Source organism: Perognathus longimembris, chromosome 3 (genome assembly GCF_023159225.1).
Source record: "Perognathus longimembris pacificus isolate PPM17 chromosome 3, ASM2315922v1, whole genome shotgun sequence".
NCBI lineage: Eukaryota > Metazoa > Chordata > Mammalia > Rodentia > Heteromyidae > Perognathus > Perognathus longimembris.
Window position 1 is genome coordinate 68,407,496 of NC_063163.1, and position 15,952 is coordinate 68,423,447.

General features: G+C 57.7%; 2 protein-coding genes across 4 annotated transcripts in view; both read right to left on the reverse strand.

Annotated features, from left to right (window-relative positions):
• Positions 1-471: 471 nt before the first annotated feature.
• Cactin (cactin, spliceosome C complex subunit) lies at positions 472-8,699 on the reverse strand. Its single transcript, XM_048342004.1, is given in 11 exon segments — positions 472-1,354; positions 1,455-1,737; positions 1,739-1,757; positions 1,842-1,964; positions 2,493-2,685; positions 3,260-3,374; positions 3,466-3,628; positions 4,063-4,208; positions 4,532-4,627; positions 5,711-6,176; positions 8,461-8,699. Coding segments are annotated over 11 exon segments (2,274 nt in total). The 5' UTR covers positions 8,640-8,699; the 3' UTR covers positions 472-863.
• A 3,259-nt stretch (positions 8,700-11,958) lies between these two features.
• Pip5k1c (phosphatidylinositol-4-phosphate 5-kinase type 1 gamma) overlaps positions 11,959-15,952 on the reverse strand; it is a 40,706-nt gene continuing 36,712 nt past the window's right edge. For 2 of the 3 annotated variants that reach the window (XM_048342011.1, XM_048342010.1), the window contains 2 exons: positions 14,794-14,877; positions 11,959-14,512 (listed from right to left, as the gene is read on the reverse strand). In XM_048342011.1, the coding sequence (XP_048197968.1) occupies positions 14,510-14,512; positions 14,794-14,877 (87 nt within the window). In that variant the 3' untranslated portion in view covers positions 11,959-14,509. The remainder of the gene's footprint in view (positions 14,513-14,793; positions 14,878-15,952) is intronic. The other variant, XM_048342012.1, reaches the window with a different exon arrangement.

A 15,952-nucleotide genomic window follows, 5' to 3' on the forward strand; every position in this document is an offset into this window, starting at 1 on the left:
TGCTGAGGAATCAAACCCAGGGCTTCACATATATGAGACGAGCACTTTACCACTAGGCCATATTCCCAGCACCTGTCCTGTTTCTTGACCAATCTCAAATGCCTCCCAGGTATGCCTGACTCGGCCCTGCTGCCCTGGTGGTTGCACTTGGACCCTGGGTCAGCTGAGAGGCTGTCTGGAGGCTGTGCTATTCTGCAGTTTGTGAGTGATTAGTGATGCCTGCCAGGCTCAAGGGGACAGGAGTCTGGAGGCTGGGAGTGGGACTGGGAGCCTGGCTCTCCAGTGCTGAGTGCTGAGTGCTAAGTCCTCAGGCAGTGCCGGAGGCTGCTGGGATAGATTAGGACCCAGCTGGAGGAGAACAGGGGCCATGTAGGGTGGAGGGGAGCCTGGGTGGTATGCCAGACCTTGTCTGCAGTGCTCTGTGAACATGGCAGTATAGAAGAAAACTTATTACTAGAAACATGAGCCAACTAGCTGTGAAAATACAAGATTTTTCTCCACCAAAAAGAAAAAGTCTTTCTAGACAAACAGTCTGGAGATGCAGGGGTATGGGGGGCTGGGGTGGGCTCAGGGAGGAAGACTCTGCCACAGGTTAGGGGGCACAGGACCGCAGGCCTTGCTGCCAACTCCTGTGGCCCAGTGACCCCCAGGGAAGGGGGACTTCAGGGTAGGGGGTGACTGACAGCCCAGCTGTGAAAACTGGGTCCTGGCAGCAGGGCCTCATTGGGGTCTCCAGAGCAAGCTTCCCAGGGGGCTCTGGCACCCTGGATCTTGCTGTTGAGCCCAGGGTCTGCTCACTGGCTGAGTCCCCTCAGCTGCCCACTGTGGGCCCTGCAGGGGAAACAGAGACAGGCGCATGTGGGTCACCGGCGGTAGCGGTAGCGCTTGAAGTGGAACCAGAGCTGGAAGATGCCGTTGGCAAACTGGCAGCGGAAGCCGTGGCGGTGGGAGTACTCCCACTCCCGGTTGACGATCTTAAAGGCAATGTCCTCATAGGGCGGGCCTGCGTGAAAGCGGAGGATGGCGAAGTCCTTGTTGTCAGCACAGGCCTCCAGGAAGTACTCGGGCGTAGAGCGCTTGTCGATGAGGTCGGGGTAGAAGATGTTGAACTTGTAGCCCTGCACAATCTTGGGCGGCGGGTTGTCGAAGTCATAGTGCGTCTGGTTGTACTTGTTCCACTCGAAGCCCGTGTGCACGCGGTTGAAGAAGCGTGGCTTGCGCGGCCGGTACTTGTCGGCCCACAGGTAGGCCTTGCCAGTGAGTGGCATCTCCACGCTGAACTGCGCCTCGTCCTGCCCCATGCCCTCCTTGGCCCGACGGAAGAAGATGTCCTCGGCGCTCTCGCTTGCATCGCCTGCGGGCAGGCAGGTGGGTGGGCAGTGAGGCAGGGCCTCCCCCTCGGGGCCCCCCTCCCTGGACCCCCTGGGCTGTGCTGGGCCGGGATTGGGCCACACCTGTGACCTGGAGCTGCTGGCGGGACAGCTGCAGGCGCTGCAGGTCCTCGTCGGGCTCCAGCACGTGTGCGTCCAGCGGCAGCTCGTGGGCCGTGAGCAGCCGTGGGCTGTAGCGGCCCGCATCGTAGTCGTCCAGGCTCTGCTGGATCAGGTCCTCCTCCATGAGTACTGCCTCGCCCTCGCCCTCCTCAACGTCTGCCTCACCCTCGCCCTCGCCGGCTGCCCCGTCCTCCGGGGGCTTGGCGGGACCTTCGGCTGAGGGTCCAGGCGGTGAGGGGGCGGCCGGGGTCCTCAGGCTCCAGGCTACGGGAGAGCCAGGATGAGCGGGCTGGAGGTCCGCCCCGGGTCGCCCGCTGCCCCATGTCCAGCATCGCTGCACCCCAGTACCTGTGGCCAGGAGATGGGGGCTCCTGCTTGAGGATGGGGAAGAGTGGCTCGCTCTCCACGCCCTGCTCCTGCTTCAGCTTGTACAGCTTCTGCCGCAGCACGTCCTGGTGGCGCTCGCGAAGCCTGTGGGCACAGCACGGGGCTCCGCTCGCTGGAGGGGCGACCTGCATTTCCCGGGCGGCCCGCACCTCCTGGCCCACCCAGGGACCCGGGCCCGCAGCCCCTGCCTGGTGATTGGGGACAGGGATGAGGGATGGGGGAGGGGCGGCTAGCCTGACTCGGGACACCTTAGGGGTGGGGGCCCTGATGGAAAGAACCCGGGGCCAGTCAGAGCCCAGTGTAGCAGAAAGCAGATAGGACAAACTTAGAGGCTTGCACAAAAGGACAATGGCGAATGGGCGGGGCTCGGCACTGTTTACATGCCGGTGCCAAGCACGCAGAGAATCTGTACACAGCCCCAGCTCTGCCGAGGGGCCGGATAGAGCCTGGGCGCCCTGTAGGAGGGGCCCAGGGAACGATGTGTGGGGCCTGGACACAAGTGGGTGGGAACAAGGGTACCATGGGCGGGGCCTGGGCACACATGGGCGGGGCCCGGGGAACTGCAGGCGGGGCCTGGTATCCCATAGGAGGGGCCCAGGGAACCAGGCTCACCTGGCGCGGGCCATGTGTGCCCGCAGCTGCTGCAGCAGGCTCTCCCAGTAGCCCATGTCCAGGTTGGGGCCACCCGCGCGGATCTTGCCCTCGATGCCCTGGAAGATGACCTGCAGCTGGTTGTACGTCTTGCCTTTGAACACTGACTGCACATCCGAGCTCACTGAGGCATTCACACCTTCCCGGTGCTCACCTGCATGGAGTGGGGCTGCTTAGCACAGGGGCTTGTAGGATCTCTCCATGTCTCCCCTCAGACTATCCCCACCCCCACCTTGATTTTGGAGACAGCCCTGACCCAGGCTAGGAATCAAGTCAAATTGAGAGGTCCGGGAGGTGGGCTTGGCTCTTGGCAAAGATGGGTGACCCTGGGGGGGTGGCTGTCCAGGGCTCACTGGGAGTCCCCACAGAGTGGTGGCTGTGGAAGACAGCAAGGATACTAGGGAGTCCAGTGTCCCCCTGATTATGTAGGGAGCCTGGGTCGCCTCAAAACCCCACCACAGCCTGCTGGAACACTCCTTCCTGCTCTGGTGAAGTTAGATATGGTGGGTCACCAGTGGCTGGAGGCTGGAAGCCAGGGGTGTGGGTGAACCCCAGTGCAGCAGTGGCTCACTGCTGACCTCTAGTGGCCTGCCCCTGCCTGTGCACTGCAGACAGGAAAACTGAGGAGCATCTGGCCCAGGGTGGCTCCTGCCCAACCCCAGAGCACAGAATGCTGGCTCTGATGACCCAGCTAGTGGATGGAGTGAGGACAGGAACATGTGTGTCACCTGGCCCCTTGCCAGAGGCCTCCAGCTTGCGGAGCTTGGATATCTCATCCTCAGTGATGATGGTCATGTCCCGCCAGAAGTCCACGTTCTTGCCCTGCTCCAGCTCCATGTACACCTGGGGGGATGGGGTGCAGGACAGGTGAGGGCAGGTGGAAGGAGCAGTGGGGGGCTGTGCGGTCTTGGGGAAGGGCAGAGCTGGTAGGTACCTGTATGTCCTCCAAGAGGTCCTCCATGTCAGCCACCGTGAGGCCATTGAGGAAGGTGTAGGGCTCATGCATCTCTACCGCCAGGTCATCGTCCTCAGCACTGATGTACTTGGCCAGCAGGTCGATGGGCTTGGCCCGCCCATCCCGGATGCGGATCTTGGAGCTGCCAGGCACAAGGGCAGCACTGTCAGGGGTGTGTGTGTGTGTGTGCGTGTGTGTGTGCGCGCGCATGTGTGTGTGTGTGCCCTGGTATTCTGGGGCAAAGCACTGAGGGGCCAGGGCAGGGCAGCCATGAGTAGCAAGGAAAGCTTTCAGAGGGGCAAGGGGAGGGGGTTGTCTGCACTGTGATGGGGGCTGTATGGGGTACTCCACTCGATCCCTAGGGGGACACATGCACACTTGACCCTGGCCCCAGCCCACAGGTGAAGGAGGGACTTCAGCCCATTTCCTTGGGGGAGGAGGTGAAAGGGGGATAGAGCAGCTGAGCAGTGGAGGTGGGGCACAGTGCACAGCACAGTGGGTGTGGTAGCCCACAGTGTTTAAGGCAGCACAAGGCTGGGGAGAGAAGCAGGAGTGGGAGGAAAGGGGAGGGCTCACCGCAGCTTGGCCTGCTGCAGGTGGAAGTGGTCCTCCTGCTCCTCCCAGGTCTTGAAGTGCTCCGCCTCCTTCTCCCGCTGCAGCATCTCTAGCTCCTGCTCCCGCATGGCCTTCTCCCGCTCCCGCTCCAGTCGCAGCTGCTTCACCTGGGGGGCACTAGTGTGAGGCACTAGTCAGGGGCACACCCCACTGCCTTCTCAGGCCTTGGCCCCCCTGCCTTGTGCACAGGTGTGCTGTCATGAGGGATAGACACCCTCTTTTTTGTAGGAGACCCAGAATATGGGAAGAACCCACCATGCAGGCCTCCCTGGAGGGAGGATCTGGGAGAAAAGCAGAGGGACGAGGGAGACACCATCTGGGCTCCTAGATTCAGCCATGCCTGAAGGCAGGATCCTGGTTCTCCCAGGTCATGGCTGCCTCCAGGCCAGATGATTAGTGGCCAGGGCAGGATGGCCAGGCAGGGCCTCACCTTCTGCAGCTCCAGCCGGTTGTCCTCCTGGATCCTTTTGTTGCGCTCCTTCAGCTCTTTCTCCTCCAGGTGGCTGATCCCCTTCTTCTCTAGGGCCTGTGGGACAGGTCCCACTTGAGTAGACCCCATCTGCGCCTCCAGGCAGCCACAGAGAAGGGAGTGTCCTCTCCTCCCAGGAAGCAGCCCAGGGACTGCCCCCAGCAGAGGCAGGTGTGTGGGTAACAAGCGTGCTGGTCCTCAGATTCATTTCACGTGAGTCTGGCTAAACAGCAGCATGCAGTGGGCTCAGCCCAAGTCCCTGGCTGTGCTATGTAAGGCCAGGAACAGCAAGGGGCCCAGTAGACTCAGAATGCGGAGTCACCTGGGGTCCCCAACGTGGGCAATCTCCCACACTAGGTCCCTGAAGGGCACCCTGTGTCACCTGCTCTGGTGTTGGGTGTGAGGGGCAGGGCTGTACAGGACCACTCCCGACCTTTGTGTCACCTAACAGCCCTGTGCTTCCCACCACCTCCAGGTCCCCCAGGGGCAGTTGAGGCCAGCCTAGCCCAGTGCCCAAGACATGTCTGAGAATCTAGTGCTAACAAGCCTGGTCTTGAGGAAGATGTGGCAGGGACCCAATGGGTGAGGGGTAGGTCAGCAGTGTTTCAAGGACACAAAAGAACAGCCAGATGCCTAGGTCCTAGAGTGAAATAAGCACTGGTGATCCCAGGGTCCTCCTAGCTCCACAGTGTGCAGCCCCATGTAGAAGCCCTCCACCCCTCCTTCCTCCCACTGCTGTGCACTGCGGTGGGCCAAGCTACAAACACGCATGTCATCACCCAAGGCTGTGATGGTGAGTTATGGGTGAGAGAGGGGTGGGGTGGGCTGAGACTTGTGAAAAGATGGGGTCTGGGACTGGAGAAGGGTGTGTAAAGACACAGGTCCTGGGAGAAGATGGCCATACAGTGAAAGGCTATGAAGGAGGTGGGGCAGCCCCCACCTCCTAAGGGTCTGCTGGCCAAGAAGGCCAGGAGGGGCAGGGAAGTCCGTCCCAGTGCTTGGGGTAGGGAACATGGCCTGGGCCCCAAGGCTCCCAGGGAGGGGTGCATGCATGCGCAGCCGTGCTCCCTCACTGGACGGGTGCCTGGCTTCCTCTGAGTACCAAAAGCCAAGGTCAGCGCGCGGGCCTGGCAGGTTCACCTTGTTCCAGATGAAGGTGCCCAGTAGGTTGTTGTCGCCGAAGGGGTTGTCGGTGTTGGTGTAGCCCATGTACTCCTCACCCCAGCCCATCTTCTCGCGCTTCTTGCGCTCCTTGGCTTCCTTCTTGGCCAGCCGGCGTGCCCGCTTCTCCTCGGGCGTCTCGAAGGCCTTGAGCAGCTCCTCCTGCTGCCGCCGCTCCTCGCGCCGCCTCAGCCGCTCCTGCAGCCGCTGCTGCTGGCTCAGCGCCGCCACTGCGCCTGGGCTCTGGCCGCGCCCTGGGGACGCCGTGCTGGATGCCGCAGAGCCCGGGGACCAAGAGCGCCTGTGCCCAGCCCAGCCTCGTGCTTCCTCCTCCTCAGAGTGGGAATGCGAGGACTGGTCCCGAGAGCGCCAACGGGGTGGCAGGGGGCTCCGGCTTCGCCTCCGGGATCGCCGAGGCCGCCCCCGTTCTTCCTCCGAATCCGACCTGCAGATGAGGAGAGCATGGCCAGGGCAGCTCAGCATGGCAGCCATGCAGCCTTCCGTTCCCAGCTGCGCCCGTGCCCATTCGGGTACCCAGTGGGCCCCACCAGTCTCCGTTCCCGTGAAAATCCACACGCACGGACATGCGTAGTCATATGCAAACACAGGGAACCGGGGTGCAGATATGGGATAGGGCGTGGGTGCCAGTCTTTCTAAGGAGGTGGTTAGGGAACTTGGGGCACCTGGCAGGAAGAACATTCCAGGCTGAAGCAAAGGCCCTGGGGCAGGAAAGTGTTAGGCAGTTCAAAAGGAGATCATCCAGCTAAGAGTACAGGGAGAGGACCTGGCCTTGTCCAAGGAAGCACAGTATGCCGGTGGAAGTAGTGATTAAAGTGTTCCTAGGAGATGGCAGGCTAGAACGGAGGAGGAAGGCATCCTATAGAGGATGCTCAGATTTGACCAGTCTTAGAACACAGAGCAAGCATTTTGTCATTCAGCTCAGGTACAGAGACCTAAATAAATAAGGAACCTGTAATCCCAGCTACTCAGGAAGCTGAGATTTGAAGGTTGAAGTTTGAAGCCAGCCTAGCAAGAAAGTCTGACGCTTACCTCCAATTAGCCAGCAAAAAGCCAGAAGTGGAGCTGTGGCTCAAGTGGTAGAGTACAAGACTTGATTAGAAAAACTAAGGGCCAGTGTCTACATCATGAGTTCAATTCCCAGTACCAACCCCTTAAAAGTTCAGATTCCTTAAATATTGGCTACAAACTTCAATTTTCATAAATAACATCAACTCTGTGTACTGAATGTGGCTAATCACTGCAAATGGTTCAAGTATGAGAAAACAATATTATGAACTCCTGATGTAACAACAACCCCTCTGAAAACAAAATAAAACCAACTCCCCAACCCCCCCAAAAAAGTCAAAGTGTAGAAACTGCCAGGCACCATGTCTTAAGCCTGTAATTCTAGATACTAGGGAGGTAGAGATTGAGGGATCTTGGTCAGAGGCCACCTTGGGCATGAAAGTTCATAAGACCCATCTCAACCAATAACTAGGCACTGTGGTCAGAGCCTGTCATCCCCAACCACATCGCCCAGGAGGATAGAAGCTCAGGATGGCTCTGGAATAAGGGGAGACCCGACCTCAAAACAATGGAAAGTGTTTGGGGCAGGAGGCATGGCTCAGGCGAGCAGTAGAGAACCTGATTGGCAAGCATCAAGCTCTGAGTTCAAAGAACAGGACCGGGGAAAAGGGGAAGAATGGGGATTGCAGGCGTATCTCAGCTGGTAGAACGCTAGCCAATGAGCAGTCAGGTACCCAGTTCAAGCCCTGGTCTAAGACAAAAAAAAATTTTTTTTTAAAAGGAGGGTAGCTTGTAGCTGACACTCAGGTCTTAGTGGTAAATACGCGTCTTGCCAACAGTCACTACCTCTTTTTTCCATCCCATGTCCCTCCCCCATTTGCAAAGATACCTCCACAATCCCCCTCCAATCAACCCACTTTCTCACTAACGCCCCTCATCCCGGCCATTGTTGACAGTGTGGACAAGTGTGTGTGTGTGTGTGTGTGTGTGTGTGTGTGTGTGTGTGTGTGTGTGTGTGTGTGTGTGTGTGTGTGTGTGTGTGTGTGTGTGTGTGTGTGTGTGTGTGTGTGTGTGTGTGTGTGTGTGTGTGTACCACTCAAGCCACACCTCCATGTCTAAGAAAGAATTAAGAAAGCAAGCCACGCCAGGTGGCAGTGGCTCACGCGTGTAACCTACTTAGAAGGCTAAGATCTCAGGATCAGGGTTCGAAGCCAGCCTGGTCAGGAAAGTCCGGGAGACTCTCCAATTAACTACCAAAGAAGCGGAAAGTGGAGATGTGACAGAGCACTGGCCTTGAGCAGAAAACAAAATAACACCTCTGAGACAGCGCCCAACCCCAGTACCAGCACACCCACACGCGCGTAAGCGCGCACACAGACACACACACGCAAGCACGCACTAAGCCATGCCACCTCAATGCCCTGCTCAATCTTCTCCCACGCTCCCCACTTCACTCGGGACAATGAGCAGACTGCTCCCCTGCTCCCCGCACGCCGTTCCCCCGTAGCCGCTCCGACCTCACCTCCCGCGCCCCAGTTCTTTTCGGTCCCTCCAACCACTAGGCGCCCGGCCCGGAAGGCCCACCACTTTGCTTTCCCACGCAGGCTCATTCGGACCCGTGCTTCGGCATCTCCTCCAGGAAGCCCTCCCTGACCAGGTATTCTGAGTGTGGAGTGTCTCCAAGGAAATCCCCCACCACCCACCTGCGCTCCCGGCTCCGCCGCCTTCGCCGGCGCCGCCCCTCGTCCTCCCGGCGCCGCCGGCTCCGCCGGCCATGGCTTCCACTTCGACTCCGACTCCGGCTGCGACTCGCACTCTGACTCCGCTGCCTTCTGCCCCGGCGACCCGCAGACCGCGAGCGCGAGCGTGTATCACCACCCATCCGAAGCGACGGCGGCGGCGGCGCGGACGCCGACAGCCGGAGGCCCGGGGTCTAGGGGCCTTCCTCAGCCGCGGCGCTTTCAGGGCTGCCCCATTGGCGCCTGATTCGGGGAATGAGCCTCTCCCGCCTCGGCTGCAGGAATGCGATGGCCCAGAATCTTCTCTACTTCTGCGTATGTAACTCGCGTGATAAGAGCCAGACTGGACTGTGGTAAGCGGGAATGGCTTGAGTCTTTCTTCAGGCAATGCCAAAGAAGCCCAGGACGGGTCTTCGTAACTTGAGCGGGGCGGGGCTTGATAACGCGGAAGTGAGGAGGCGGGTCCGAGGTTGAGGAGACGTTAGAGGAAAAACCAAAGGAAGGCGTGGCTTTAAGGGGGCGGGGCAGGGGTGGCAATGTGGCTCAAGTGGTAGAGCACTAGCCTTGAGTACAAAGAGGCTGAGGGACATTGCCCAGGCCCTGAGTTCAAGCCAAGGGCGACAAAAAAGGAAGGCTTTAGATAGAAGAAAATAAAACAGGTTTAGAGGCGATGGGCACTGGTGGGATGGGGGAGAGCTAATGGAGAGGGTGAATGAGGATGAGTATGGTCCACGGAGTTTATTTTCATGTATGGAAATTGAACCCTGAAACCTGTTGAAAAACATTTCTTTGTGCCAGTCCTGGGGCTTAAAGTCATTGCTTGAGCTCTGTTCCCAAGCTTTTTCACTAAAGGCTGGAGCTCTACCTTCCAACTTTTTGCTGGTTAATTGGAGATTAGTCTTACAGACCTTCTTGCCCAGGCTGTTTTCCAACCATGATCCTCCAGATCTCAATCTCTTAAGTAGCTAGGGTCACAGGTGTGAGCCAACAGTACCCGGAATTGTTTTGAGAAGTGGAAATGGGATGGGGAAGACATTAAGATCCACTGATTCCATGTATGGAATTGTCACTGAGGAAATTCCCCTTGTATAACATTAGTTGCTAGCTTAAGCATTAATATGCTAATAATAATAATTTAAAAAAAAAAACTTTTTCTGCCAGTCCTGGGGCTTGAACTCAGGGCCTGGGTGCTGCCCCTGAACTTCTTTTGCTTAAGGCTAGTGTTCTACTACTTGAGCCACAGCACCACTTCCAGTCTTTTCTGTTTATATGGTACTTAGGAATTGAACACAGGGCTCCATGCATGCTAGGCAAGCACTTTACCACTGAGCCACATTCCCAGCTCCCCCAAAAGCCTTTTAGATGTTTGTCCAGGTCCTCATCCTTTCCCACTATTTACCAGGGAATTTTGTTGATAGAGCTTTTAAAAAACCTGAATAATAGGTGTGGAGCTGTGGCTCAAGTGGAAAAATGCCAGCCTTGAGTAAAAAAGGAGGACATGAGGGCCTAAGTTCAAGCCCCACCCAGTACTGGCACAAAAACAAACAAAATCTTGAATTCAACTCCCTTGATTCCCCCCCCCCCAAATCTGTTGTATAGAGGGGAAATTGTGGCTTTACACTTCCCCATGTCTGAGAAGCTGGCTTTTGCTGTGTGGATGTGGGACCATGGGAAGTTTTTTTTTTTTTTTTTCAGGATTGAGGCTTGAACTCAGGGCCCAGGTGCTGTCCTTGAGCTCTTTTGCTCAGGGCTAGCACTCTACCACTTGAGCCACAGTTCCACTTCTGGCTTTTTTAGTGCTTAATTGGGGATAAGAGTCTCACAGTCTTTCTTGACTGGGCTGGCTTCCAATCTTGATCCTCAGATCTCAGCCTTCTTAGTAGCTGGGATCACAAATGTGATCCACCCAGCCTGTCTCTGGGAGGCTTGGTCAGGGGCTGACTGGAAGTGAAGATGGGAAATGGAGGGTAGGTGGCAGGACCCCCCTCCCCCAGTACATGGTGGCCACCCTTACCCCTTCTCCCTCCACCAATTCCAATTCTAATCGCACGGGATTGGACCGAGTTTGAAGCAAGAGTTAGCTTAATATTATTAAACATTGGCCTAATAGAGCTTATAAGTGAGGCACCTAAATGTTTATACCTATTGTCCTACTCAGGAGGCTGAGATCTGAGGATGGAGGTTTGTTTGGTTTGGTTTTTGTTGCCAGTCCTGGGGCTTGAACTCAGGGCCTGAGCACTGTCCCTGGATTCTTTCTGTCCGAGGCTAGCACTCTGCCACTTGAGCCACAGTGCCACTTGCAGCTTTTTCTATATATGTGGTGCTGAGGAATCAAACCTAGGGCTTCATGTGCACAAGGCAAACACTTTACCACTAGGCCACATTCCCAGCCCTGAGGATGGAGGTTTGAAGTCAGCTAGGGCAGGAAAGTCCATAAGACTTTATTTAATTTAATTTATTTATTTTTGTGCCAGTCCTGGGCCTTGAACTCAGGGCCTGAGCACTGTCCCTGGCTTCTTTTTGCTCAAGGCTAGCACTCTGCCACTTGAGCTGCAGCGCCACTTCTGGCCATTTTCTGTATATGTGGTGCTGGGGAATTGAACCCAGGGCTTCATGTATACCAGGCAAGCAGTCTTGCCACTAGGCCATATCCCCAGCCTCCATAAGACTCTTATCTCAAATTAACTGGAATAAAAAGAAGCCAGAAGTGGAGCTGTGGCAAAAGTGGTAGAGCACTGGCCTTGAGCACAAAAGCTCAGGGTCAGTGCTTAGGCCCTGAGTTCAAGCTTCAGGACCAGCATATAAAAATAAATAAATAGAAAGAAAGGAAAAAAAAAAAAAGAACAGGAGGAGGAGAGAAGAGGAGGAGGTGAGAAAGAAATGGAAATAAGGACTTATTGCAACTTAGTAACACTCCCTAATGGTTCACAATGCCCCCAGGACAGAGAGAGCCTCAGGCAGGAAGAATGCATTATGGGAAGGCTTGCTCCTTGCAATCTGACTGCAACTCAACACAGGCTTCAAGGTGTTCTTTGAGTGTTCTGTGGCCCTGGAGGCCACAGCTCTTCTAAATGTGCCTGGGCCTTCTTTGTAGCAGTCCTGGAGTTTGATCTCAAGACTTTACAGGTTCTAGGCAGGTGCTCAACTACATGAGCCAGGCTCCTAGCCCCACCTTTTGTTTTTCTATAAGGTTCCTATGTTGATCTTTCCACCTCTGCCTCCTTAGTCGCTGGGATTACAGATAGGCACCGCTCTACCTAGCCTATTTGTTTTGATCTTATGGTGTCTGTTTTTGAGATGGGGGTCTCCCTGTGCTGTCCAGGCTGTCCCTAGACCCCTGGGCTCATGATCTCCCTGCCTCAGCCTCCCCAGGTCCCCACCTGGGGTTCAGCCCAGGTGGTCCAACCTCAGACCCCAGGATCCCCACCCCCCCCACCCCAAGAAGCAAGCAGACACACCCGATGCTTATACCCGATTTATTAGAGATCTCTTCAACGTAAAAAGGGTTGTGGCAGGGGCAGGGCTGCATACAAGTGTTGTCTGGAGCCAGCAGTGGCTCAACTGTTGGAGGTTGCCCCTGGTTCTGGGTTGGGGGGGGGGGTCACGGCTTCCTTGTGGGGGCCAGGGTAGCCGTGCTCTGGATTGTCACACACCAGACCACAGGGGCTGGGGACCAGGGACATTCCCTCCATCCTCCCGGTGAGAGTTAAGACACACAAGGTTTGCAGTTTTAAGAATTGGTTCGGCCATTAAAAATGAGATCGGGAGATGCAAATTTTAACCACCAGAGAGAAAGGTTAGTGGACATATATCCTCGGGGAGGGGGGGGGGGAACCAAGGGCCTGAGGAGCCAGTACCATGGCGAGGGACCCCCAGGGGGACAGGAGTATTGCACTGAACCAGGTGTCAGGTGGGTGGGGACAGTGGCTGGGTGGGGACACCTGGAGATTCCACCTTGTCAATCAGAGAGAAGAGGAAATGTCTCCCTGACCTTACAGTACAGGATTTCGGACCCTGTCCCTGACTGGGGTAGTAGCAGCCATTGGAGAAGGGTGGGGGCTGGAGGTGGCCATGAGAGTATTTACAGATTCCTATGGGAAAGGGGAAGAGTCCAGAATCTTCCTCCTGGGGGCTAAACAGAAAGGAGCTTTGCCAAACATTATAAATAGGTCTTGCCTTTCAACTCCATGTCTCTCAAATAATGTGGTCCCTTGATACAAAAGGGTATAAAACCACAGCCACACAAATACAGGTTTTGGAAGGGGTCTCCAGGACTTCACACGAAAATGTCAGGATGTCACGGTGTCAACTATCCTTGCGTCATGACCCCCACAGCACAGGACCCACTGATGGCCACCTGGGTGTGGGACTAGGCATGGCAGCCCCTCTAGACCTCTGCCACAGGGTCCCCCAGCATCCTTCAGTGGAAGGGCAGCTGGCCAAGAGACCAACCATGACTGACCAGATGGCTGTCTGTGAATCAGGGCCAAGGCCACTTCCTAAGTCTGGACAACCCTCTCTGGGCAGGGGACAGAGGACACTTGAGTATCCTGTCTTGGGCCTTGTGAGGCATGGCCTCAGGGGTCCTGGGTAGGGTATGGGGTTGGTCCCAGCAGCTTGGCTGGAGGGGCAGGGGAGGGGCTTTCTGGAAGGTGGGATAGAAACCAGGAGGGGCTGGACACACCACAGCCGTGCAGCTTGGAGCTTCCAACAGGCTTATTTTTTGTGTGCCAGACTGGGGCTTGAACTCAGGACCTGGGTACTATCCTAGCTTTTTTGCTCAAGGCTGGTGCTCTACCACTTGAGCCACGTCTGCACTTCCTCCAACAGCCTAATGAAACCTGATTCCTGGATGAGCCAGACTGAGGAATCTTCCCAAAGGTATGTCTTCTGCCAGGGCTTCCTGGATTTGGGTGGGGGGTAGGGCCAAGGACACTGGCCCACTTTGCCTCCAGGAGTCCCAAGTGCAGGGACAGTGTGGTGATGGCCACAGCCCCTGCCCTCTGGATTGGCGAGGCCCAGTGTCCACCCCAGCCCGTGCAGGGGCCCCGAACTCTCATCTGTCCAGTGGCCAGGCACGCTCATCACTGTGCAGACATGCCCATCCCAGTCTGGAAGGGCACTCCCAGACCCTGGGGACAACGGCCAGGGATGGTCATCATGGGGTGGAATGGCTAAAGATAAGCCCTGGTCATTGTCAGGGCCCAGCTGTCTGTATCCCCGCGCTGAGGCCAGGCTCTCCCGCCGAAGGTCATTTTACTTGAAGGGGCTTTGCCCCCCACCATGGGGTCCTTCCTGGCACCATGGGGTCCACAGTCCCGAGCTGCACCAAGATGGAGTGGCACAGGCACAGGCCCTTCCTGGTGTGGGTCAGATTGTAAGATCTTGGCCATTCTTGTCGATAGTGCACATGGGTTGTGGGTGTCCCTCCTGGCAGCAAGAAGTGGGTATGGGGGGGGGCAGAGGACTGGGCAGGACACACACCTGCAGCCACCACCAGGGGTGCATGTCTTGCACAGAAGCCCCCAAACCTGAGTCGAGGGCGGGTGGCCCCAGGTCCTGGGCCAGGGTGGCCGTGGACCTCTATGCTCTCGGGTCCCGGTTGGTGCAACTCAAGAGTGCAGGCTTTCCTCAGGGCCACCAGGCCACTGGTGCAGGGCACATGCAAAGGCCATCTGGGGTCTCCTGGGCTTTTGTGTGTCTCGTCATTTTTGTAGAAAAGCACACGGGTGCCTCTGTCTCTAAACGAAGGACCCCAAATAAATACGCGATTGCTGTTCCACAGGTCACTGCTCCATGGGCCTAGATACTTGGGGGGCCCCATAGTTCCTGGAGCTGTCGGTGGGGACAGGCTCGCTGTCAGCATCCGTCAGGGGAGGACGAGGATGAGGTCCAGCCAGGGGTGGCCCGGGTGGCTGGATGCCAGGCGCGTGGCCTCCATTGGGTGGGCAGCGCCTCCAGGAAGCAGCCAGGGCGAAGCGGGCACCGGGCTCGGGTGGGGTCTGCATAGACATTACTGCAAAGGCGAGAGGGGTGGGTGAAGGGGAGGCTGGGGGCACGAGGACCCCCCTGCTGGGCCTCCCGTGGCCAGCCTGACCTTGACTGACAAAGCTGGGTGCCAGCGCCAGCCTTCCGGGGCCACTGGACTGAAACAGGCCCCGAGATACCAGGGGGAGGCCACCTGTGTGCTACAGAGCCCAAGGCGCAGCTGGGGCTGCCTGCGCCCGCCCTCCCAGCTTCAGTTTCCCCGTCGGTGGCGGGTCCCTGCCGGGCAAGGGCCTGGCCGGCCGCACTTACTGTGTCGCTCTCGCCGTCGGAGGCAGGCTGCCCCTGCGCGCAATAGTGAAGCGGGGAGTACACCCAGCTCCTCTCATCCGTGGGCTGCGCGGCCGGGGGGCGTGCAGGAGGGGCGCAGCAGGGAGGAGGAGGCGAGACAGCGGAGGCAGAAGGAAGAGACAGGAGAAAATAAAAAGAGGGGACGCACGCGGGCGAGCCCTCTGGGCCGGGCACTGGCCCCGAACCCAGACCCTGGGCACAGCGCGGCGCGGGAGGCAGCGGGGCGGCGGTTAGTGTGGTCCAGGCACAGGACAAGAGGGAAGGACAGAAGGAGGGGTGGGTGGGGGGCTTTGCAAGGGGACCCAGCCCTCCCAACCAGCAGCCACCCCCAGCTCCGCCCAGGCTGCTAATCCCCTCCACCCCTCTCTAGCTCTTCAGCTGCTGCAGGCCCCGCCCCCAGCAACTCTCCACCTGCAGGCCCCGCCCCACAAACTCCGCCCCACCTCCCCACAGCACTTCCTCATCTGAAGACCCATGCCCCTTTTCTGTTGGCCCTGCCCTCACCCTCTCTTGCTCCCTCTCCCCTGCTAGCCCCTTCTCCTCTGCTGACCCCTCCTCCTCCTGCTTGGCTGCCTGAGCTGGATCCTGTGTCCTTGGTGGGGTGTCTCTGATGCTCAGGGCATACCACTGTTCCCGATGACGGGGAAGCCTGTGGGGACATGAATGTACAGCTGGTGCACCAAGCAGCCCAGCCGCCTGGAGCAGGGTCAGCTGTCACACTAAGAGCCAAACGGAGCGGGCAGCAGGGTTAGGACCAGTCAGGCTCACCTGAGGCCCGGTCAGGGGAAATGTGACCCCCATCTGCTCCTGGCCCTGGTGGCCCAGGGCCTGTCCTCCTGTCTCTGCTCTCCCAAGGTTTTCCAGGGGGGTACAGCTAGCTTGTGGACTTCTGCCCAGGTCTCTGGCAACACCCATTCAACACCCTTAGACTCAGCCCTGATCTGTCCACTCCCAATAGCTACTGAGCCATGCCATCCCTCCTCCAGCTCCCCCAGACCCACTGCCTGGATGGGCCGCTGGCTATCCCAGAGTCCCTCCCTGTGGTGACCTTCTGTTGCTGTCTGGGTGGGCCAGATCCTCACCTGCTGGGTCCCTCCTGAGGGACTCACCATCCTGACCT